Below are 27,307 nucleotides of genomic sequence, written 5' to 3' on the forward strand. Positions count from 1 at the left end.
CATTAAATTGTTAAGTGTTCATGAATACATCCCCACAATGGGTCTCAAACTGGAGTCTCCCAGATCATAGACAACTGTGCTGCCTACTGAGCTAAAACTTTACTCATCGCCTCATTGCAGACAGATCTCTACCTATTTATATACCCATAACACAGACAGCACAGAGTGTAATGTGGAACTTCAAAGGCAATTCTAGCTTTGCACTTTTCATTTATTGTCTATTTTTTACAACCTAACTTTGTGAAAAGGAGAAAGGGAACATAAGGTCATGGAGCACTTGGGAGCACTTTGCGTGTGTCAGTAGCTTAGCTTTATTTCTCGGAAACATCCCTAACTCCGGAAATGATGTCTAAATTACGAAATGTGCATCATGTAGCAGGTAGATGTGACTCCCCTCATTGAGACCTGCTGATAGATATGAACAGTGGAGCAGAGGAGAGAGACTGAGATAGCGATGTAACCGACCTGTGTGCTGGTATTTTACACGTTTGTTTTTTTTCTTCACAAAAACAAATAATTTTTAAAATATTTGTATGAAACAAATATTCATTAAAAAAAACAACTATTTGTGCTTTGCCAAATAACATATTTGTATTCGGGCACATCCCTAATGTTGACGTTTAACCCAAACCTCAGTCTTGCCCTAAGGACTGATGCTAGCCACGGTGCTAGACGTGCCTCTGGCGATAGTGGGCTCCCCGAGACCATGCCTGATATGGAGAAGTTTTTGTTCGGCATGGAAGAGTGAATCATTTCCAAACTTTTGGACCAACTCTCTGCTGACCATACCATGAAAGAAGAACATGGCCATGCAATTCAACAAATGGAAACATTGCTTAATGATATGCAAAACAAGCTAATAAATTTGGAATCCACCCATGCCACTCTCACCAGAGATAGCGTGGCAATGTGTCTCTGGTTAGAGTGGCATGGGTGGATTCATAATTTATTAGCTTGGCTTGCATATCGTTAAGCAAACACAACTGAAGACAGATGATTTGGAAAACAGGACGAGGCAGAATAACCTTTGCATAACTGGCATACCCGAGAAAGCTGAAGGTCTGCATCCCACCATAATTACAGAGATATACTTGAAGGTAATCTTGAACACCATGCCCATTCCTCTGGTGGTGGATAGGGCACACAGATGGGCCACCAAAAGATGCAGACAGGGTGACCACACTCATCTGTTCATCACACAAATCCATCACTACTAGAATAAGGAGTGCATCCTGAAGCATGCAAGAGAAGCAGCTCCCCCTCATCTTCCGTGGGTCAGAAATGAAATGTTTCTCCAACACCCCAATAGAGGTGTGCTAGCAGAGAGCTGCATTCTCTGCTGCTAAGTCTCAGATGAGAAACGCCAGATTGTCCTGCCAGATGTTTTTCTCTGCCAAGCTTCACTGACAAGAACAGCCAGAAACAAACCTGTCTTTCTCCATGAGAGGTGTCCTCATGTCTTTAAGACATGGGCCCAAAAAGTAATCTTGGAACTCATTAACAGGTTGCATGGGCCAAACAAATCACCATGAAGTTGGTGAGTACTGCTATTTTCTACTCCTGACGGACCAACCTCTTTTGAGGCACAGTGGCATCTGCATTGTACAGAATTACTCTCCAAAGACCGAAAACATGGTTGCTGTTTGTTTCTTTGTAATGAAGGAACATATCACCTAGTGTGGCTCATTGACAATAATAGTTTCTGGACAACAATTGAGGTCTACTGCACAGAGGAATAAGATATAACAGGTTTTGGATACACACACAATACTTGTTGGTGGATCAGTTCATTGTTGGTTTGGAACATGAGAACATGAGATTTGTTGACAATAAGAAAAATATAGAAAATTGCTAATCATATTCATTAAGATTGTTTAGGCAAGGCAAGACTGCCAGAAATGTATCCTGATGTAGACCACTCATGCCCTCAATGTAAAGGGCAACATGCAGACCATACATAGAACATATGTTTTGGTCCTGCCCTAACCGTGTCATATTCTGGTCTGCTATATTTGATGCTTACACAAGGATATTTCATAGAACAATCCCTCCCAACCCTTTATGTGCTATATTTGGTTAAAATACTGATTAATAATTTATGAGGATCTAGACCTGCTTTATTGTATACTATGAGAGCCTACATAATCCTCTCTTCCTATGTCTTTCAAGATTTGGATGTTTTTCTACCAATTTTTATTATTATCACTATCACATATTTTTTGTCATTTATGTTGTGGTATAGACTACATCTGCTATTATATTACTATGCAACTTTGTGGACTCTTTTGGGATAGCTGATGAGCCAGGTGGTGGGCTTGTTGTTGGAAGGATGGGACAATTACATAGTTCCTAAATTGTTTATTATTATACAGTCTAACCCTAACCCTAACACCCCCTGGTTGAGGAATAATGTATATAATTCACCGAATGGCACAACTGAAGTGGCTGACAAGGGCAAGTAGCTAGCATTTGGTGCATCTATCTGCTTGGAGATAGTTTGACAGAGGCACAGTGATGCAATGTATTTTCTCTCAAAGGGTTGAGGGGTGGGATGAAGGTGAGTCAAGGGGTAGGAGAAATTGGGGTCAAGGGGCGGGATGAAAGAGGGTAGGGATGAAGCAGAGTTGAAGGCTGGGATGAAGGAGGATCAAGGGGTGGGATATAGCAGGATTGAGGGGTGGGATGAAGGAGGGTGAGGGCAAGGGTGAGGGCAAGGGGTCGTGTGGAGGGCAATAAGCAGTGAATGATGAATGGTTCTTCAGAACTAATTTTAGGGTGCTTATTGTAATTGGTGCTATTGGATATGGCATGAACCATGCTTCAAATTTGATTTAATAAAAGGCAGTGGCAAACAGAAAAGTCTTCAGCTGCAATGTAAAAGAACTGAGAGTTGCAGCAGACCTGCAGTTTTCTGGGAGTTTGTTCCAGATATGTGGAGCATAAAAACTGAACGCTGCTTCTCCATATTTAGTTTTGACTCTGGTGACAGAAAGCAGACTTGTCCCAGATGACCTGAGAGGTCTAGATGGTTGTATAACATAGCAGCAGATCAGAAATGTATTTTGGCCCTATACTAGGGTTGCACGATATTATCGGCACGTCATTGGTATTGGCCGTTAAAAGCTCTAAAACAAAATATTGGCATCGGCCAATTCTGCTGATTATGAGAGGCCGATATGTCGCCTTCTCCTCCGCCGCCTGACTGTGCTTCCCTCGACGGACTGTGTCATCCCGACAGTCCCGGTGCTTCCTCCACAGGCTCCACTTCACTCAGCTGCCCATCAGACCCGCTGCTTCTTCCCACTTTAACCTGAATAACAGTGTAGGGAACTGACAACTAGAGTGATGTGATCCACTTAGTGAGGGCTCAAGCAGCAGGATTCTGATTCAGCTGCAACTGTCTGGTCGATTTTTTAGGAAGACCTGTAAAGACACCGTCACAGTAGTTGAGTCTACTGAATATAAATGCATGGACAAGTTTTTCCAAATCCTGCTGAAACAAGTCCTTTAATTCTTGATATAACTAACTCTTCAGGTGATAGTAGGCTGACTTTGTAATTGTCTAATGTGGCTGTTGAAATTCAGGTCTGAGTCCACAAAGATTTCTGGCTTGGTTTGTGGTTTTTAACATTATTGATTGAAGCTGGGCACTGACTTTTAATCATTCTTCCTTGGCTCCAAAAACAATTACTTTAGTTCTATCTTTGTTTGATTGAAGAAAATTTTGGCACATCCAATCATTGATTTGTTCAGTGCACTTAATCAATGCTTGTAATGGTCCATAGTCCCCTGGTGATATGGTTATGTAAATTTGTATGTCGTCTGCATAATTATGGTAACATATTTGTTTGTGGTTTTCCATAATCTGAGCCGGTGGAGGCATGTAGATGTTGAACAGAAGAGGCCTGGGGGAACTCTGCATGTGATTTTTGTCCACTCAGATGTATAATTACCTATAGACACAAAGTAGTCCCTGTCCTTTAAATAGGATTCAAACCAGTTTAGTGCTGTGCCAGAAAGTCCCACCCAGTTTTCCAGTCTGTCTAGTAATATGTTGTGGTCGACCATGTCAAATGCAGCACTGATATCCAGTAATACTATTACTGAAATTTTGACACTGTCTGTATTGTCATTGAAGACCTTAGCAAGAGCAGTCTCAGCTGTGGCGTGGTCGAAATCCTGACTGAAAGACATCAAAACAGTTGTTAAGTGTCAAGTTGAAAAAGCTGTTGAAAACAGCTTTTTCAATTATTTTACTTAAAAATGGGAGGTTTGATATGGGCCTATAATTGTTCATTAGTTGTCTAGATTGTTTTTTTTAAGAGTGGCTTGATGACGGGTGTTTTCAGGGCCTGTGAAAAGACACCTGAGACAAGAGACACGTTGAAAATTTGTGGAAGATCTGAGGCCATGCAATTTGAAACAATTTTGAAAAAGCTTGTTGGAAGAATATCGAGGCAGCAGGAGGAGGATTTCAGATGTTGTATAATGTCCTCCAAGCTTTTATAGTTGTTTGGATAAAATTGTCATACTACTTGAACTGATTTTAAGTGGACACAGAAACAACACATATCCTGTACCTGATATAGAGGCACTTACTGCTTGTCTAATTTTCTGAATTTTGTCAGTAAAGAATAAGGCAAATTCACCCTGGTGGATAGAGGTTAAGGGGCTACTGACACAGGAGGGTTTGTTAGCCTGTCAACAGAGGCAAACAATGCACATGCATTATTATTGTATTTGGTGATGATGTCAGAGAAGAAGGACCACGTTGCATTTCTCAGTTCCAAATTATAAATGCAAAGTCTCTCTTTATAGATGTCGTAATGAACCTGGAGATTTGTTTCTGTTCCTATCAGCGTGGCATTTCTCACGCTGAAAAAGAGAGGGCAGATGTGGAAGAAAAAGCCCAAATCGATATTTAACTAGCGTTTTCAGTGATATACCATTTTGTGATTACTTCTGTTACTTCTCAAAGAGAACACATGAATGATCAGAGAGCAACATCAGTCATCACAACATTAGAAATGTTCAGACCCTTGGAGATGGTTAAGTCCAGAGTGTGCCCTTTGTTGTTGTGTGTGGGCTCCGTCACATGCTGAGTCTGTCCATAGTTATCAAGAACACAACACAGTTCTTTAGTGCTGCTGTCATGGGGGTTGTCAACATGGATGTTAAAAACACCAATAATAACTACACAAAGTCAATACACATTATAGACAGCATCTCAGCAAAATTTGCACAGTATTTATGTGGCCTGTAGATATTTAGAAATATACCTCAAGAAGAGGAATTCAACTGAAGAGCCACATATTCAAAAGAAGCAAAATTTCCACAAGACATCTGCTTGCATTGGAGGGAACCATTAATCAAAATGCCAACTCCACCTTTTTTCTTATGCACTCTAGCTTCACTCATAAAACTGAAGGGATTGACTTGATAGGAACAGCTGCACTGTTATCTTGGTCTAACCAACTTTCAGTTAAAAACATAAAATCAAGATTGTGCTTGACAAGAAAGTCATTGATTAAAAATGTTTTTCCTGCCAAAGACCTGCCTTTTAATAAAGCTAAATATATTGTTAAAAGCATTACCTGCCCATTTTTTTCAGACAGGCTGTGGATGATGAAGAACAGATGCTAAATTTGATAAATATGCAGAACCGGAACCATTCTTTTTCCTATTCTATTAAGACAGGAAATGAGCAAGCTACCTGCACACTAGGCCCCAGCTTTTCCTGGGAAGAGTCATGAGTGCCATCAGCCTTGCAGCCTGGACCCAGCATTTATCAGTTAGAGCTTGCTGTATTTTGTACACAAATAACTAGACGTGCTGTGCTTTTATCAGGCTGGGGAGACAGAGGATGATTCTGAAACCGTCATGGAGGGGGAGGAGGGGCCAGATGCTGTAACTGTGATTAATTTGTCAATAATTTAATCACTGGCTTATCAGATCAGAACCTATGTGCGAGAAAACTGACTAAAAGTAGATTGTTATGTTATGTTATATTGCTTGATGTACTGTCCTCTGATAATCTGGACTATGGCTATGATACTTTTACTCGCAGAATCTACTCTGTGAGGGAAAGATTTAATGTGAGGATACAGACCAAACCTAAAAATAAAAACAATTTATCGTGGTTTAATGAAAATTTCTGGGAACTAATGAAATCTAGAGATGCTGCACTAAGTAAGGCAATTAAAACTAGAAGAGACTCTGACATACTGATTTATAGCTATCCAAGAGCTAAGAGAAGCTAAATCTCATTTTTATCTCAATATGTTGAATGAGGCAAAAGGCAACAGTAAATTGATCTGGAAAATCATCGATAATCTCACAAGGAGGGATCCAAAATCTTTAGGAGAATTTAAACTCAAAGTGCAGGGAAAGTTAATTGAAGATCATCTTACGGTGGCTTCTGTCTTTAATCATTTTTTTCTTGAGTCTCGAGAAAAAAAAATATGAAAAGGAAACTGGATATTGTTCTTACAGGTGCTACAGGACTATAGGAAGACTAATGAGTTACACGTAAACAAAATCATCAGCTCCTTAAAAAGCTCCAAAAGTAGAGGTGCTTTCCAATTTGACACCATGTTTGTCAAATCACACAAAGATATTTTAACTCCCCCCATTGCTCATTTAATTAACTTGTTTTTTAAACTCAGCTCCTTTCCTGATGACTGAAAATGTGCCTTTGTCATGCCTATTTTTAAATATGGAGACTGCCTTGAAGCCAGTAACTACAGACCAATAAATATACTGCCAATACTCTCAAAGGTTGCTGAGAAAGTTATCATTAAACAACTGACAACATTTCTTAATACAAGCAATTTTGGTCTATATTGTATGCAATTTGGCTTTCATTCCACCAAAGCTCCTACCTTGCACTTAATAGAGCAAGTTAAATCAAAACTTGACAAAGGAGGAGTAGTTGGTGCTGTATTTTTAGATCTGCGTAAAGCATTTGATACAGTCAATCATGATGTTTTAATATTGAAACTCTCTAAATTTAACTTCTCATCTAGAGCACTGGCATGGATGTCTTCATATTTATCTAATAGGATACAGTGTGTTAAAGTTGGTGACATATTGTCCAGTAACTTGTGCACAATGGATGTTCCACAAGGGTCAGTGTTAGGTCCCTTATTATTTAGCCTATATATTAATGATCTCCCTCAATAGTGTCATGATGTATAACTACAAATGTATGCAGATGAAACCGCTGTGTACAAACATGCAAAAACATCTGAGTTAGCTGCTGCTAAGCTAATAATTGCATTGGAAAGGATCACACATTGGCTTGATCAATCATGTCTGAGTCTAAATGTAAACAAGACAAAAGGTATGTTTTTCTCTAAAACTATGGTACAACCTCCTAACGCTGATATTTTCATCAAAGTTGAAAAAATTGACATAGTTACTGATTTTAAATATCTTGGTGACACTGGATGCAAATTTGAAGTTTAAGAAACATGTTTAAAAAAACAGTTAAAACCATAAAGTACAACTTAGCAAATTTTAGACATATTAGAAACTATCTCTCTTTGGACGCAGCCAAGATATTTATGCATGCTATGATTCTTTCCCATATGTCTTATTACATCACATGTTGGGTGCAGGCTGGAGAAGCAGCCATAAAACCTCTTGAGTCCTTATACAAACAAACTCTAAAAACTCTGGACAAAAAGCCAATGCATTTCCATCACTGTAGGGTACTAGAGAAATACAATTTACTGAGCTTTGAGAATTTTAGATTATTCTCAAATTTGTGCCTAGTTTATACAATTTTAAATGGTTTGGCCCCTCTTCCACTATGGGACTTTGTGTGCACTTGCTCACAAAGTTCTATTATCCTCTATACAAGATTGTACCATACCATTTCGTCGCACTGCATTTGGGCAGTCAGCTTTCTCTGTGAAAGCCATAACTCAGCGGAGTGCCCTACCTGATGATATGAAGAATTGTAGTTCAATCAATACATTCAAGGCCAAATTAAAAAGTCTACTAAAGACCCATCAGCTGTGTGAGTACTGAGTCTAACCTCCATCTATGGTCTTCCCATTAGCACAGGTAGTCTTGCTTTTAATTTGACAAGTTTACATTATTAATTTCTAATTGAAATTGTGGATGTGCTGTTGTGTGTAGCTTTGTATTTTGTATGGTGTGTTCTGTGTGGGTTTCTTTTGCTTTGTACTGTTTGTTGTTGTGCTGTTTTATGTTTTGATTGTGGGGGACTACGGATGTAAATTAGCTAATTAAATTAGCTAAATAAGCTAATTCCGGTGCAGTGCATCTTAATGTTTAAAACTGCACACTGTCCCAATCAATAAATCAAATCAATCAATCAAAACTGGCAGAAGACTTAAAGCCATTGGTGGATGTGGAGAGAAAATGGGAGTAAGGCAGGTTATAAGTTTGGGCCAAGCAGCAACCAGCTCTTTCATCTGGTCAGTAAACTCCAAGAAGGGTGAGTGGGATTTGGAGGGGGGTGGGGGGGGTGGGGGGGGGGGGGGTGGGGGGGGGGTTAAGGGGGTGAATCCTCAAAGGTGGAAGTTGGTGAGGGGGTTGGAGACTCTTCCTTTTGGCTCTGATGACTGTCATGTTTTGTTATGTCTTCTTATTGTTTTGATTCCTCCTCTCTTGTCCTTGGCAGAGGGAAGTAAAATAGGTATATGCAGTTGAAAGCCATATGTTCAGTGCAAACAATCTGCTGAATCTCTCAGCTCCTCAGGACCACTGATAAACACCTCAGCATTCAGAGAGCTGATTGTGTTAAACAGATTAATAAAGTCTCATTTCAGTACTTCAGACTGTTGTTTCACCACATCATTGGTCCCTATGTGCACTGTGATATTTTTCACAGTTGGATGTACAGCCACAATATGCAGGATCCTTTCAGTCATGTCAGAAACCATATCCTTGGGAAAACAGAATATTTGGGTGTTTTTACTGCACATGCTTTTTAAATCTTTTACAGCATAGTCACCCACAATCAGAGTTTGAGGCCTGGTTGTTAGATTTTCCTGTAGCCTTTATTTTCTGATTTACTCTCAGTTCTTACCCTGCTGTGGGAAGATGAGAGGTTATCCAGATCATCAGACAGAGATCCAGGGTCCTACAACAGTGGAGCAAATCTGTTTTCCAGTTGCACACTTGGTTGCTGGGGAAGCTTGTTGTTCTCCATTTTGCAGCTGTCCACGGCTGTGTCCTACTAAGAACAGGGGTTGATAAGGCGCTCTGCCTGGATGATAATGCAGGCCATCCAGTCGCATCACAAATCCCAGGGCACTGGGCTCTGCCTGTTACTTGTCCTCCCATTTCCCAGGGAAATGATTTACTCTTAGGCTTTGCGCCAAGGAGAACTACTACTTGTAGATTTATTATCTGGTACACAGCCCTCCTGTTTCTTGGTAGTCTTGTTGGTGCTAATTAGCCATGTGTTAGCATGCTCTTGTTCACTGTTTTGAGTCCATGGTAAAGCGCCGTCATTCCCACGTAGTCCATTCACTTCCATGTTCACTTCTAACCTCTGAATTTTGGTTTCCAGCACTGCAGTCTTCTGTAGAAGTTTGTGGTAGTTGTCCACGGAGAAGGGGGGTATCTTGCTGCTAATTAGCTTAGCTAAGTGCCATTTCAAGTCACTGCAGTACAGGCTTGTGCTGTTGGTAGGCCACACTCACATAGTGCTGAGGAGGTCATAAAAATGTTGCAATATGGCAATAGCCTACTATATCTACAAAAATTACAGTCACGGTGATTTATAAGTATCTAGGAGCTGCTGCTCATAATTTATCACAGAAGAAAAACAAGAATATCAGCAGAAAAATGACCTGTTGTTCCCCTTCTCCTTTCCACAAGGCGACTAGGTTGTAAAAAATAGGCAATAAATGAAATGTGCATAGCAAGAATTCCCTTTGAAGTTCCTCCCTACATGCTGTGCTGTCTCTGTGTTATGGGTATATAAATAGGTCGAGGTCTGTCTGCATTGAGGCACTAGGTAAAGTTTTAGCTCAGTAGTCAGCACAGTCATCTATGATCTGGAAGACTCCAGTTCGAGACCCAGTGTGGGGACCTCCTTTGTAAGGTAGTTTATTCATGAACACTTATTGTAACACTTCAATTTTCTAAAATTAAAAGTGTATTAAAAACAAAAACAAAAACAGGATTTTTGAGCCTCTTTCCACTTTTATTGAAATAGAAATACAAATAATTTTGCTGCCTCAACAAATATACAAATACTGGGCTTTTTGCACATTCCTAATATATACAGATGGTTGACAAATTATAGGACAAACCTGAAGAAACAAACAAACATGAAGTGTCTTAGGATGTAGTCAGGCTGCCACAAGCCTCCAGAACAGCTTCAGTGGTCCTTGCCACATCTGTGGAACTCTATTGGAGGGAGGAACACCATTCCTCAATCATATATACAATTTTTATTTAATCAGGTAATCTCATTAAGATCAAAATCTCTTTTGCAAGAGACACCTGAGCGCAGCAGATAGAAAGAAAAACAAACATCCGGACATAACAAAAGGACATACAGCATCAGAGACAATCACAGACATCACAAATAGATTTGAAAATGAAAGTTTATATTATATCATTTGGTCTTATGGAGATGGTGGTGGAGAGCAAATCTTCCATAGGTGTTCAACTGGGTTGAGATCTGGTGACTGTAAAAGCCCTAATTTTATTCACATCATTTTCATACACAGCAAACCATTCAGTGAGCCCTGGTGCACAGACACATCTGCATTTTAAATGTTTTTCCATTCTTTTATTCAGATTTTTCCTTTAATTTGTCCCCCCGGCAAGGTGGCGGCTGTGGCTCAGGAGGTAGAGCAGGTCATGCACTAATTGGGAGATCAGCGGTTCGATTCCCGGCTCCTCCATTCCGCATGTCAAGGGCAAGATACTGAACCCCAAATTGCTCCTGATGGCTGTGCCATCAGTGTGTGCATGATTAGATTCCCTCTGATGGGCAGGTTGGGACCATGCATGGTAGCTCCTGTACCCATTCAGCGTATGAATATGGGTGAATGTGACTCATAGTGTAAAAAGCGCTTTAAGTGGTCAGAGGACTAGAAAGGCATATCATTTACCATTTCTGTATTTGTATATATCGGTCAGCTGATATTATCAGCCGATATTGGCCTATCACAGATATATGGGTATCGGCGTATATGTTGTCCAATATGCACCGATATATTTTTTTATTTTTTATATATATAGTTATATAGGCAGCATTTCATGTATATTTGATTAATTCAAGTTTAGCATATACATATGTTTTTTTGTTCTGTTTTTTTATTTATAGTAATTTATAATTATTATATTCCTAGTGAAGTTTACTGTTTCAGTGCGCTTATGTCATTTTGGGCAATAAAGTTAATGCTAAACTGTAAAATATCCTGCCTCCATTACATATCTTCATCACAAGTGTTTGACATTTGAGGGATCATTGCAAAATATGCATTTTTATGTATATATACGATTGTCGGCCAATATATTGATATCGGAATTTTTTTTACTCCCTAATATTGGTATCAGCCTCAAAAATCCAGTATCAATCCAGCCCTGATATATACTACATATGTGTGCATATATATATATATATATATATATATATATATATATATATAACAAACAAAAACTGGTTCATATTTTCATATTTTAGATTCCTCAAAGTAGCCACCGTCTGCATTGGTGAGAGCTTTGCACACTATTGGCAATGTCTTAACCAGCTTCATGAGGTAGTCACCTGAAATGGTTTTCAGTTAACAGATGTGCCTTGTCAAAAGTTAACTGGTGAAATTTCTTGCCTTCTTAATGCATTTGAGACCATCATTTGTGTCCTGCTGAGGTAGTATTGGTATACAGCAAATAGTCCTATTAAACTACTGTAGTAATCCATATTATGGTGTTGGGCCTTGACTACAAATTTGGCTATCAGCAATAATTAATGATTATCAAAGACAATTACTGAATCAAATCAATAGAAATTATTAATAAGAATTAATAATTTCAATTCAGGAAGGAGATAAACATCACTTCCTTTGTCCACTATTTTGCCCGCTGTTGGGGCTGCTTTACTGAAATTTCGTAGGGGGCACTATTCAGCCAGTTTGCATCACTGATGGAATATTGTCATGTACACATGTTCAGGCCGGGAGTCTTATCAAACATGTAAAGTTTGGTGCAGACTGGAGCATTTACAATAAAGTTCTAGCAACTTCCTCTGTCATGGCAAAACATTAAATCTCAACAGTGTGAGAATGAGAATTTTCTGCAGGGTGGGACATGGCTGCCTTGCTCACACCTGTGTCATCAAAATCATGCAAGTTTTGCGCCCATTCACTTGAATTTCAATTAGTAAATTGAAAACCCTCGATGAGTTTGTGTGTAAAACAAATTAATTTCATCAAGTCTATTTCTAGGAAAGTAAATATTTTTAACTAGGGATGCACAACATTGGATTTTTGCCGATATCCGATATGCTGATATTTCCAACTCATTGTGGCCAATTGCCGATGCCGATATATGCACATATTTTTACCATCTGGCTGAGGAGGCTATTATGCATGCACGCATAGATTATACTATGACCAAGAAAGACAAAATATGAAGGAAGAACCTAGGAAGACTGAAGTTCAGTAGCTCAGCATTAAAACTTCCTGCCAAGTGAGTGGAGCAGTAGAGTTTTCTTTCAGTTTATTAGACAGACAGGATAAATGTGTAGGATTTAATCTCTGGTCCACACTCCGGAGCAGAAGGTGGCGTTAATGCACCTAATACGCTGGTTGCCAACCGCCAGCATAAACCAAAAAGGAGAAGTTTTTTTTTTTTCCAAACAGAGTGGTACATCCTGGCAGCCAAAGTATTCCCTAACTGTGCAGCTGAACACAGCAGCTCGTCCGCGGACTGTTTCACGCCGATGGTCCCGGTGTTTCCTCCGCAGGCTCCACTTCACTCAGCTGCCCGACAGACCCGCTGCTTCTTCCCACTTTAACCTGAATAACTAACTTGGGTTCGGTGCTCCGGTTGGATCCACCTGGAGAGCCAGGGCTAACCTTAGCTGGGAGGCTAGCGGAGCGTTGGCTGCAGCGGGTCTGTCGGCCAGCTGAGTTAAGTGAAACCTGCAGAAGGAACACCGGGACCATCACGGAGAAACAGTCTGTAGAGGAGCTGCTGTGTTCAGCTGCACAGATAGGAAATCCCTCGGCTGACAGGATTTACCATTCTGTTTGGAAACCCATTTTACTCTCCTCTTTTTTGTTTATAGCAGCGGTTGGCAACCAACATATTAGGTGCATTACTGCCACCCTCCGCTTCAGATTAATAACCAATGATTAAATCCTACACATTATTCCTGTCTGTCTAATAAACTACAGAACAAAACTGCTGCTCCACCCTCTTGGCAGGTCCATTAAAGTTTTAATGTTGTGCTCCGGAACTCCAGTCTTCCTGGGTTCTTCCCTCATATAGGCTATAGTCTTTCTTGATCATTAGTACAATATATGATTGCATGTGTAATAGTCTCCTCAGCCAAGTGGGAAAAAATATGTGCATATATCAACATCGGCAACTGGCAAAAATGTCAAAAAGTGATCATGTTAAATAATCATGATCTCAATATTGAACAAAAATAATCGTGATTATGATTTCAGATTTCAGTGTGCTCCTAAAGTTATATGTGTGCTCCTAATTTTTTTCATTTAGGAGCACATGTACTCCTTGAAAAAAAGTAAGGATTAAACACTGCTGTCAGATGTGTAGAAACACTAAGTAACTGGAGTGTGGCGCAGTCCAAGGGCTTCTGTCATGGGCATATAGATGTTTTCAGACCTGGGCTGACAGGTCTTTCTTTACTCATCCCCCCCTCCCATTCTCTCTCTCTCCCTCTCAGTTGGAGAGGAGAATGTCACTCTTCTTGTGAAATATCCTCATAAATCCCATGACTTTGGCCAAATCCTACATTAAAAATCACATTTTTTTGTAGGAAATTTCGTCTCTAATCCATTGATACAGGTTTCAAAGTGGTCGGACTTATATTTTAGACATCAGAACCATTTGTTTGACGCAAAGTCCATGCCTAGAGATTGCCTCTCCATTGGTTTACATTGTAAGGTGTGATGTGGCACTACAACTTTCAGGGCTTATTATACCTAAACCGTTCGAGTTATTACAAAGTTTTTAATAATTTTTGTTCAGCACAGTGTGATAAGTCATGTATCAAAGTTTGAAGCTGATACCATTAACACCCTAGGAGGAGATAGCGTTTCTTGGGGGTCCAAAATAGGCGCAAAGTCGTACTTTAAAGAGCATATTGCGGACTTCCTTGTTGGATTTAGGTCAGGGGTGTCAGTGTATGATTTGTAGGTCTTGATGAGACAAATAATTGAGTTTTGGTTCTATCTCTCTAGAACATTCCTACGGGCCGTGGCAGCCATATTAGATACATAGGTGGCGCTATAGAGCACATTTTGGCACTTTGGGGGATAATTTTTACATTTTATCAGATTTTTCACCAGACCTGATGTGCGTGCCAAATTTGGTAAGTTTTTGAGCATGTTTAGGGGGTCAAATTAAGGGTTGAAGTGGCTTGAGCCCCTTTGAGGCTCAGGCCCTAATTAAAGCTGCAAGCAGCGTTGAACGGGCCCTCGCGCCTTTGCGCACGTTGGGCCGCGGCGCAGTCGAAGGGTTTCTGTCACGGGCATGTAGATGTCTTCAGACCCGGGCTGTTTTCAGACAGTGCAAGAAGGAGATAAACATCACTTCCTTTGTCCACTATCTTACCTGCTGCTGGGGCTGCTTTGCTGCAATTTTGTAGGGGGTGCTATTCAGTCAGTTTGATTGCACTTCTATGTGGCATACGTTTAAATGTACATTGTTACGAGTACTTGCTGGACAAAGACATGTAACTTTAGTTTTTCACTGTTATCTAACATTGCATGAAGGAGTTAAATATCACTTCCTGAGTCCACTATATGGTGCAAGAAAACATCCATTAAGTGAACTTCATGTTGCTGTATAACAACTGTAGAGCACACCTTGAAAATTTCATGTGAATCAGATGATGTTTGTCATATAAGGCTGAGTTGCTCACACCTGTGTCATCAAAACTGTGCAAGTTTTGAGCCCGATCATGTGAATTTCAATTAGTAAATTGAAAAGTCTTGATGAGTTTGTGTGTAAAACAAATTAATTTCCTATATTTCATCGTCTATTTTTAGAAAAGTAAACACTTTTAACCCACAGAGTTTGATTGAAATGTGTACTGTCACTGGGCTCTACAGTGTGAGTATTTCACTCGCATTTGCCCCTAAAAATAGATATGAGTGAAGTGGAGAAATAAGTTACTCGCACACTGTGCGACTACAAATTACAACCATAACACTATATGAAACGCTAGAGGGATTTAAAGTTGAAACAACAGATACAGAAAGTGGTGACGCTCCTAAGGCTATTGGAGCGTAAGCTGCAGCATGTCCGGAAAGAAGCACAACCAGTTAGCCTCCGCTCGGCTCTCAGCTAGCCCCGGCTCTCTGTTTTGATGCAACCGGACCACCGAGCCCCAGTTAGTTATTCAGGTTAAAGTGGGAAAAACCAGCGGGTCTGTCAGCCAGCTGAGTGAAGTGAAACCTGCGGAAGAAACACCGGGACCATCATGGAGAAACAGTCAGTAGAGGAGCTGCTGTGTTAAACTGCACAGATAAGAAATCCCGCAGCTGACAGGTTGTACCACTCTGTTTGGAAAAATATTTTACTCTCCTCTTTTTGGTTTATAACAGCAGTTGGCAATGTTGGGACGGGCAGTAGTGCGTTTGGTTATTAGCAATAATTCATAATTATCATATATAAGATATTGTTAACCTTAATCAATAATTCGGGCACCAACTGTTGGATCTGTGAGGAACACAGTTGATTATTTGCAATAATTATCAATTATCAAAGATAATTAACTAATTATAACAATTAATAGAACTATTAATATGAATTAACAAATACAGGGCACCACCCAGAAACCGGGACCAATAACCAAACAAGTTAGTCTCATAAATGGGAGTTCACCTAGAATGTTAATATCTGAGAGATAAACATTCAAGGGTGAACAAAGGGTTGAACTCGAGCTCTGACTCCTTCAATCAGTCACTTTTCACAATATGTTACACATAATAATGACAAAAGACCTTCTCTTTAATAGATATAACAGTGTTTATTAAACTTAGCAAAATTAACAAAATTAACAAATGCTCCATTCAATAAACAACTTTTCTGAACTCTAATTCTACCAAACAAAACACAACAACTATGTACAGGGTTGGACACATGAAGGGGAATGCAAGTGTGTGTGTGTGTGTGTGTGTGTGTGTGTGTGTGTGTGTGTGTGTGTGTGTGTGTGCGCGCGACAAGATGGCGACTGGGCCTGACATGATGACGTCGTTGGTCTGCGACGTGGACATGACTATGGGAGGAAGTCACGTCACGCTAAACCCAAATGGCAGAAGTACGGCGGTGTCTTGGCTAGACAAAAGCAAGATGGCGCCGCCTGGTGGTCGGCGTCTTGCACTCACCCAGTTCCGTGAAAAACACGTGTCTGATGACGGATAAGGAAAGACAAAGCAAAGCTTTTTCCAACGTTATCTGACCATCAGATGTGCAAAAAGATGTCAGTGCGTGTATCTGTGCGTACGCGCTTGTTTGTGTTAGTTGCAAGAGAGGGAGGAGGGAAAGCGATTGTGAGAGGGAGAGAAGCGGTTCCTTTGTCCACAGAGAGCGCACGTACGGACGGCAGTCTGTGACGCATGTTGTCTGGTTTCTGATCAACAAAGCAGTGTACTTTCTCACTCACTGTGGCACAAACACAGCAGTAGTCCCGAGCCGGACAAACCCAAAACAGTCTAGCGTGCTGAACACAACTAACAGGCAGCAAACTTAAAATACTCCTACGAGTAAGCAGAGAAAAATGGACTTGGCGGTCCGTCAACTCACACAACAAGAACAATAGAATTAAAGCTAAAAAGCTAAATGCTAAACAACAGCAACTGATGCTGAAAAGAACACACAACTAACACTGCCTCTGCCCTGACTTATGCCTCTTACTTGGTCACTTCAGAAACGAGCAGGGTGTGTGTAGTCCATCTTAATGTCCAACTTTGTCCTTGGCTCAGATGCAGACGGTGGCCGTTCTCGCACGGTCGCCGAAAATCACGGCAGCTGGCTCTGAGTGGCGTGGCGGAGAGAACAGCAGAGTCGACTCGGTGAAGACGAGCGGGGCAGAGAAGTTCCACGTTTTCCTGAAGTAACTTTGTTTCTTCCTTCTCGAGGGAATTTGAGGACGCTGGTTGCAGCAGCGGTCTCTCTCGGATCCAGGAATGTGTTCGGGTGCACATGGGCAAAGTCTCGTCTCGTCCAGCGAGGGGAGACTTCGATGAGGGGAAAACATGTGTAACCTCTGTTCCTCTGTGAGTCGGCTTGACTCACAGAGGAACAGAGGTTACCCCTAGCTCAGTGACATGGGAAAGGCGTGTGTTTCAGGGCGTGCTCAGTTTTTAACGGGGCGGTGATGTCATGGCTGCGTCATCAGGACGTTCCGCTGCGCAGGAGCGTCCCCGCCAATGAGGGACTGTATGTTGACTGTTTCCTGCTGAGTGTGAAAATCGCAAAGCATCCTTGGAAATGGAGTTTGCAATGGACTCCCATTGTCTGTAAGCAGCATTTTGGCGCTATTCCTTTGTCTAGGGGGAAACAAAAGAAAAAGCATCTCATGGTCAGGCCTCACAGGTTACATGTAGGCCTTCTCTATGTGACCTCGTGGTTTGAGGCCCAACAGCAACCAGCATATTAGGTGCATTACTGCCACCCTCCGCTTCAGACTAATAACCAATGATTAAATCCTACACATTAATCCTGTCTGTCTAATAAACTAAAAAAAAAAACTGCTCCACCCTCATGGCAGGTCCATTAAAGTTTTAATGCTGAGCTCCGGAACTCAAGTCTTCCTAGGTTCTTCCCTATAAAGGCTAAAGTCTTTCTTGATCCTTAGTACAATATATGATTACATGTGTAATAGTCTCCTCAGCCAAGTGGGAAAAAATATGTGCATATATCAACATCGGCAACTGGCAAAAATGTCAAAAAGTGATTATGTTAAATAATCATGATCTCAATATTGAACAAAAATAATCGTGATTATGATTTCAGATTTCAGTGTGCTCCTAAAGTTATATGTGTGCTCCTAATTTTTTTCATTTAGGAGCACATGTACTCCTTGAAAAAAAAGTAAGGATTGAACACTGCTGTCAGATGTGTAGAAACACTAAGTAACTGGAGTGTGGCGCAGTCCAAGGGCTTCTGTCACAGGCATGTAGATGTCTTCAGACCTGGGCTGACAGGTCTTACTTTACCCACCCCCCCCTCCCATTCTCTCTCTCTCCCTCTCAGCTGGAGAGAAGGATTTCAGAGTACTCTTCTTGTGAAATATCCTCATAAATCCCATGACTTTGGCCAAATCGTACATTAAAAATCACATTTTTTTGTAGGAATTTTCGTCGTGAATCCCTTGATACAGGTTTGAAAGTGGTCGGACTTATAGTTTAGACGTCAGACGCCCCAGTTTGGCACAAAGTCCATGCCCAGAGATTGCCTCCCCATTGGTTTACATTGTAAGGTGTGATGTCGCACTCCAACTTTCAGGGCTTACTAGATCTAAACCATTCCAGTCATTACAAAGTTTTTAATAACTTTTGTTCAGCACCGTGTGATAAGTCATGTATTAAAGTTTGAAGCCGATACCATTAACGCCCTAGGAGGAGATAGCATTTATTTAAGGTCCAAAATTGGCACAAAGTCGTACTTTGATGAGCACACTGCGGACTTCCTGTTGGATTTAGGTCAGGGGTGCCAGCATATGATTTGTAGGTCTTGATGAGACGAATAATTGAGTTTTGGTTCGATCTTTCTACAACATTCTTACAGGCCGTGGCGGCCGTTTTAGATACATAGGTGGCACTCTCAAGCACATTTTGGCACTTTGGGGGTTAATTTTTATGTTTTATCAAATTTTCACCAGCCCTGATGTGTGTGCCAAATTTGGTGAGTTTTTGAGCATGTTTAGGGGGTCAAATTTAGGGTTGAAGTGGCCACACAAGTATGCTGACTGGTTTAACAAGTACAGGAGCCACGAAACAGAGTTAACTTGCCACTAACTCTACACAAAGGACTGGACCTGGGCCCTCTGACCTGCAGACTGGAGCACCAGACCTACATAGCAAATCCTGCATCCTTTCAGCTTTGGAGCCAAACCCTTCACAGCCTTTCTCTTCCACGGATTCACTCGCTAAGAAGCAGCGCACCACAAAGCATCTCTTTCTTCATGGACTGGTAACAACTGGGCAAAGTGTGCAAAGCTAGTTTTAAAACTCTTAACTGTGTAGTTCTCTGTTTAAGGCCAGTTGGTGTAGGCTAAAGGTGCCAGGTTAGGAAGAGGTTAGTTGCATGCAAGGCCTAGTTACTGGATGTAACGTGTGTTAAGCATGCTAACATTAACTTGGCAGTTTGACAATGCAATAACCTGACCATCACAACAAGGACATCACAACAACAGTTCAATGAATAACCTTAGGCAAATCAATACATGTACAGTACATTGATTGAGTTAAATGCTCTTGCTTAGCCATGCTATGCTACACTATATGTTGCTAGGCTATGCCCAGTTGTTACTGAGTCCATGGAGGGAGAGAGATGCTTTGTGGTGTGCTGCTTCTTAGCTGGCGAATCCGTGGATGAGTCAGGCTGATAAGAGTTTGGCTCCAAGACTGAAGGATGCAGGGCTTGCTGGGAGGTTGGTGCTCCAGTTGTGCAGGTCAGAGGGCCCAGGTCACTCCTTTGTCCAGTCCTTACAGACTTAGTGGCAAGCTAACTCTGCTTTGTGGCTCCTGTGCTTGTTAAACCAGCCAGCAGACTTGTGTAGTAGCTGCTGACACTAGATAACTTAGTTACTGAGTCTTAGGCAGGCTCTCACGTCTTCTGCTGTAAAGAAAAGACTTCTGTGTGTGTCTGCTGTGAGCAGACTTAGGTGCGAACAACCACAGACTCTGGAGAGATTGAGTTTCTAGAGGATTGAGTTTCTTGAGGACACCGTTTGTTTCTTAGAGTCTTGAAACATGTGGTCGGCCAGTGAGACCCAATAATGGCAGGAAGTGCTCAGCTAAGTAAACAGAAATGACAGTCCATCATTACTTTAAGACATGAAGGTCAGCTGTTACATACACGTAGTCCAGGTTCATACAGTGAAACTCTTTGGAGTAAAGCAGCCGTCCTCCTGATAAATCCTGAGCTCATTATGTCAAGCAGCGCAGCAAAACTAAAAACTATTTCAACTAGTTATCAACTTGACAAGACACAGGAAACTATCCAGCAACGTTTAGCTTCTGAAATATTTTTTTAGACAAGCAAAAAACTTTGAAGATGAAAAAGGGGTAGGGGAACGGGGAAAACAGGTGGTGCCTGGTCTGCAGGAAAACAGAGGACGTCAGTTTAGTAGGCGGTCCTTCAGTGTGGCCCAGGATGCATTGCGTTTGCACTGCTAAATGAATGTGGCCACATGCGGCCCAGACCACCTCCAAATGTGGTCTGAGTGATCGGATCTCATGTGTCTTGAGTGCATTCACTCCTGTACTTAGAGCTGTCCACTTGTGATCAGATCACTTAAGACAGATGTTAAGACAGGGCCCAAGAATGCAGTTCATTAGAGTTACCAGCCACAGAAATTGCCAATTAACAGCACTGGCAATTTATTCAGAATTCAAGGCGCACTTAACCAATATGGCTACCACAACATCCTGCAGCGACATGCCATCCAATCTGGTTTGTGTTTAGTGGGACCTTCATTTGTTTTTCAACAGGACAATGACCCAAAACATACCTCCAGGTTATGTAAGGGCAATTTGACCAAAAAAGAGAGTGATGGAGTGCTGCATCAGATGGCCTAGCCTCCATAATCACCAGACCTAAACCCAAATGAGGTGGTTTGGGGTGAATTGGACCAAAGAGTGAAGGGAAAGTAGCCAACAAGTGCTCAGCATATGTGGGAACTCATCAAGACTGTTGGAAAACCATTCCAGATGACTACCCCATGAAGCTGGTTGAGACATTGCAAATAGTGTGTAAAGCTGTCATCAAAGTAAAAGGTGGCTACTTTGAGAAATCTAAAATATGAAAGATATTTTGGTTTAACACTTTTTTGTAAACTACATGAGTCTATATGTGTTATTTTATAGATTTGGTACCTTCAGTGAGTGAGTAAGTGAGTAGGTGTGTCCAAACTTTTGACTGGTACTGCATAAACATAGCACAAAAAGTAAGGAAATTTGTGTTTGGTAGATTATTTCTTTGTTGTAACAATGCATCGTGGTAATAAATCTTATACCGTTGAAAAGCCTGTTTATTTTCCTTTTAAATGGTGCCACATTTGTAAGGAACATGCATTTCCTTACAAATGTGGCACCATTTAAAAGGGAAATAAACAGGCTTTCCAACAGTATAAGATTTATTGCCAAGAAGCATTGTTACAACAAAGAAATAATCTACCAAACAAATTCCCTTACTTTTTGTGCTATGTTTATATGTGTGTATATTTTGTATGTGTGTTTTGTTCAAGTACTTCTGAACACAGTTGGTAACATGAAGGTGAACTTTTCACCAAAAAAAAATCACCATTTCCCCTACCATTGCCTCGGAGGGGCAGCCGAACCCCCCAACTGGACTCCCCAGCCCCCTCTGAAAGACAGGATGAGACAATACCATTTGTATCAATTAGTTTGATGTTGCATCAAAATACATAGCCCGTCTTTTCTGTAAAGCCGTGCCAGTGTTTGCATCTCTCCTCTCTTCACACTCTCCGCGCAACCCCACCCCCTCACAACTTCTCCTGTAATAGGAGAGAGACACCTGCCAGTGTCAGACAGCGAGGCTATCAGGTTCAGCGACAACAGTGAATAAAGTGTCAAAACGAATCAGCAGCAACGTGTTAAGCACAAGGCACGAGTTCACATGCGGATAGATAGGTTATGATAAACAGTGGCGTTACTTGTGAATGGAGCCACACTAGCTAACTAGCTTGTAGCCAGCTAGACTGGGTCCGCTCATAAACACCGGCAGCCAAGTCAAACACAGAAAGGTGTTTAACTGTTTTACCAGACTGTTTCTCTTCACACTCACTTCCTGTCTTAAGTATGTAGTATAAGCACAAAACCTGTAAGAGATGTTCTGTCATGGAGTGGAGCAGGTGGACCCAAACACAGAAGATGGCAGGCAGGATCAGAAGTGGAATATTTATTGAATAACACAAGACTGAGACACAGGAACAAGGAACACTGACCAGATACGCAGACGCTTCAACAAAAACTAGAGAACAGGACTTAAATACACAGGGTCTGGTTACAAACTGAACACAGGTGAGTGAAACAAGACACAGGTGAAACACATGAGGCAATCAACAAAAGCAGGCAAACACAGGAAGTAAAGGTAACAAAACACAAGGAGAAAACATATCAAAATAAAACAGGAACTAAAGTAATCAGACAACAAGGAACAGGTGACACAACACAAGGGCAGACTGGGAGCTGATAGAGTGGGGAAGACACTAGGAACAGGAAGGACTAACAAGGGTAATGCCGGGCAGGTGAGAGGAGGAGCACATGAACACAGGAGGAGTGAAGGAACACACAAGGGAAACACAAAGGGTGCATCCACGTTTCCCTCACTTGCGTCTTTTCCTTGCGTCTTAGTTCCTCCCACCATGGATGCAAGGAGAGACACAAGGAAACCAAGCGAGGAGAGAGGAAACGAGGAAATTTGTTTTAAGAGACATGAGACGTCCTCTCCTCTGAAGCGTCATGTGAAGCGACGTCCGTTTCTGATGACGGCGACAGCTGATCACAGCTGGATCAGCTGTCAGTCAGCTTTAACAGCTGTAGAAACCATTTCTACTCGCAGAATGCGTTTATACTATTTATTGATCATTTCCATCTGTATTTTTTGATAACCCTGATAGTGAATTCATCATTCAATAACCCAGAATATGACCAGGGTGTCTTCTGAACACTGGAAAATATGTATTTGGCTAAATGTTTCAGGGCAAATGGAAATGATATAACTCATATCAAACCCGACACTCAGGAATTTTCAGCCTCACATGTGACTGAATGGAAATGACGATAAATGATGTAAAATATAAATGTGTTAAACTGTTATTATGGATAAAGTTAAAGTCAGGAAGAGTCTGTCTGTCAGCAAGAAACAGTTTAATGGAGAAAATAACATCATGAAAAAAAAAATCTTTCTAATAAATGAAGAAAGTTGTTTATGGTTCTTTTGTTGGTCAGACCGACAATTAACAGACTATAGGATGAATATATAAATAAACATAAAACTTGGGAATGATACACTTAAATTTAATCTGTAATTTGTCTCCACTTCGGCATGAAACTGCAGTGATGTGTCAGATCAGTCTGATCAGCTGCAGCGTCCAATCAATAACTGATATCCAATAAGGGGGCGTGTCGGCCAGTAAAAGACTTCTGTGAAGTCTGCTCTCATGTTTCCTCACTCCTTGCCCCTCCGAGCAAAATAAGAGACTTGGGATGCCTGTCAAAATGGCGCATCAGGAACAACTTCCGGTTCAGGCAAGGAGCGAGGAGCCATAAAATAAGAGACTTGAGACGTACCCACAGAAAACCAAATCCCAGAACACACAACACAATCCAACCAAAAATGCAAGAAAGTCCCCCAAAGTAAAATAATATAAATGACCTCAACCAAATGACCAAGCAACTTAAGTGTAACACAGAAAACCCAAAACCCATGTGACATGTACAGAGCTACGTAGGAGGAAATACTTTGTCCAATAAAGAACTGTCTACCTCAGTCGAAAACTTTGTCAAAGCAAGTAGGCCTGTTGTTATTTTTGTTCTGTTTATATTTTAATTGTTAACTACAAAGCTGTATATTTTGTTTAGTAGGAGAGGAGTATCTGTAATTGTACTCTATTTTAATCAATCTGTTGATTGATTAAATTGTTGTTGAAAACAACTGAAGGAGCATTGTCATGCGTCCCACATTTCCAACTGTGAGTCAGGACAGTTTTTTAAAAATTGTTACTATGATCATCCCCTAAACTTAACTGCGTAGTTATTATTCTTGCCATGATGAAGAAGATTGTCTAAGTTTAACCCACACCACATGCTCTAACCTTAACAAAGTGGTCATTTTAACCCAGACCAAGATCTTTCCCTAAACCTTACCAAATGGCTTTTATGCCTAAACCTAACCAGACCTTAACCATAGCATTATCACATCATAAAACATCATTATTTTTTAACAGTGATTTGTAAAATTTTTGAAACAGTGGTCATTGCATACCAGTTTGCTATTATGTGTGAGCTATGAGCCCTCACTGACATCAGCTATATTTACTCTGGAGAATCCTCATTTCAAATCCTGATTTGTACCTCTGTATAGTTTAAAAAGTCAGTTCCATAAATGCACATGCTGCCCATTGAACTTCAAATTATGTTAAGCTATGCCCTTACATGCTGTGACTTATGTGGGACCATGTCCTGTTATGCCTCTGTTATGCCTCTGTCATATTAAAATAACCAAAGCCCAGAAAAATGTAGCTGATAATCCATTGTGATATCATGGAAACTACGGCACAGTAAAAAATGCTATTTTCAATGTATGTTTTTACCATTTTTATAACCTTTCAGTTATGATCAGGGCTCATCCTTTTAATTTTTTTCTGATTTTACCTAGATTTAATTACACCACACTTTCAGGAGGACATTCCCCTCTTCTCATTTCTCAGTTTGTACATCCTTGGTTCCTTTCCTCGCCTCCTCTCCCCGCATTTTAGTCCCTCCTACCTGAGATGCGAGCGGAGGAGGCGAGGAAGAGACACGAGAAGAGAGGAGTCGAAACAACAGGCATTTAACAAAATGAGACATCCTTGCTTCGGAGCCGTCATGTAAAATTAAATATAATGTGCAGCAGAGCTGCATCATCTGTCCATTGTTTTGTTACAGCCTACCGCTGTATTTTATGATCTCTGACAGATGAGCAGAACAGTGTTCAGGGCAACTTATATATTTACTTTTAATTCAAATCACAACGTGATAATATATATATGATATAACAAGAATGTACGGATGACATACATTGTTATATTTTACTTAACGCGTGTACACACACACACACACACACCACACACACACACACACACGCATACATATATATATATCCTAGCACTACAAATGGTTTACAAACCAGCTATGTGTCACGGCTCTTTTATACGTCACGGGTGCCAAAAAGACTTCCGCAAAGGATACACTTGTGTATCCTCGCTCATAGCTCCTCCGGCAAGCATCCTCTCTCCTTGCTCCTCTCTCCTCCAGATGCAGTTTAGGAATTGAGACATCCCTAAACATGACATGCTGAGATCAATTTCCGGGACGGGGGAGAGAGGAGACAAGGAGGCACAAAATAGAGAATTGAGAAGAGCCCATAGTTTACCATTGATTACAGTAAATAAGGTTTATCCATTAACAGAGAGTGTGCATGTGATGTTACCGCATGTGTAGTCACCAGTCACTACCCAGGGGTGGAAAACACTCAGCAATCAGTATCTTCCTTTGTGCATTCACATGGAAATAAACATGAAAACCAAACATTTCAGGCAAATGGCCTAATGGACTGCCAAAGGTTAAACAGAATAGAAGAACTGTGAAAAGATATTTTCTAAAGGAATGTGAAAACCTTAAATTGTTCAAAATGAAAGACCCCCCTCCGCAAATAAAACTGCAACAACAAACAATGAATACATTTGACACAAAACTACACAATTTTAGTTTCAAAATGCATTTCATTGTCCTCATACTGACAGAAAAAAACTGCAGTGGTTTCAGACAACAGAGGACAAATGCATAAAACTCTGTGTAGATGTATGACTACGAGGTCCCAGAGTGGCTGTCATTACACACGGCTGTGGCTCTGTATAGCATCCATCTCATTAATTCATCACATGGACCTGTAAACCATCATCATCAGTGATATTGCATCATCATTTTTAAACATCAGAAATGTAACCAATGATTAACTTATTTCTCCATTTCCACCTTATTATATAACCCATTGCTGGCTCTTGATAAACATGTGTATGGCTGATCTGAAGTATGCATGAGGTGTGCACATTTTCACTGTATATTATGTTTTTATAAATGCCAGTTCATCTATGAGAAATGGCGTGTGCATGGTTTTTGTGCGTACACATCATTTATACATCTGGCCCCTGGAATATTTACACCTGTAATTTGTGCATTAACAATCAAAGAGCAATTGTACTGTGGGTATCTTATATATATGTTTTACATGTGTGTTTTACACATAGTATAACAGCCCCACCAATTATAGCAGCTGTAGGGAGTTTGTTTTGCCACTCAGTGGTGAGCCAGGTAGTATCTCACAAAACGTGATGTCAGTGCATACTCTATACAAAGTGAAAAGGAAAGATCGGCTGAATACACAGACAAGCCCCAAAGATGATGAGCCTCAGATATACTGTAACTAAAACAAGTTTAATAAGAATGTAATCTTCAGCTAAAATAATTTAAACATATTGTAAATGTTAGAGGGAAAGTGATATTTCCTACTGATGACATGATGCTGATAATCAATAAATGTCTTTATAAATGTCTTCTTAAACTTTAAAGGGAACAGTGACATTGAACGCTATCAAATGGCCAATAAGAAAATTCCTTTCAAATACGCCAGACCAGTAGAGGAGTGGCTACAAGAAAAAGGTAATTTCAAACAAACATGTTTCTATGCTTATGTGTGTTCACTATACTGATATAATGTGAAAAGACTCATCTGCATTTCTCTGATGAGAACATGAAATCTATGTGCATGGTCTCTATTTAAAGCTTAAATGGATTGTGTGAGTTTAGAGATTCAAAAACAATGAAAAATGTCATTTGATTTTTTTTTTCAGTGATAGTCAACCCTTAAGGTATTTTAATGCATATCATAATTTCTTTGTTATTAGGCCAAAATGATACTTTCCTATTTCTAACAAAGTACCATTAAACGTAGTGTCAATAGAATGAACATGAATGTAAACCCATGCATGTAGTAATTGTATATGGAATTTCATGTGGGCTAAAAATGATAAATCCATAACTAATTAATTAACTAAATAAATGTAAATAAATGAACCAATAAACTGTAAATAATTCAATATATAGTC

General features: G+C 40.5%; 1 protein-coding gene across 1 annotated transcript in view; it reads left to right on the forward strand.

Moving 5' to 3' along the window:
* LOC137199221 (neurexin-3a-beta-like) overlaps positions 1-27,307 on the forward strand; it is a 74,943-nt gene that overhangs the window by 25,631 nt on the left and 22,005 nt on the right. The window contains exon 4 of the mRNA XM_067613352.1: positions 26,772-26,861. Within this exon, the coding sequence (XP_067469453.1) occupies positions 26,772-26,861 (90 nt within the window). The remainder of the gene's footprint in view (positions 1-26,771; positions 26,862-27,307) is intronic.

Source organism: Thunnus thynnus, chromosome 16, assembly GCF_963924715.1.
Source record: "Thunnus thynnus chromosome 16, fThuThy2.1, whole genome shotgun sequence".
Classification (NCBI taxonomy): domain Eukaryota; kingdom Metazoa; phylum Chordata; class Actinopteri; order Scombriformes; family Scombridae; genus Thunnus; species Thunnus thynnus.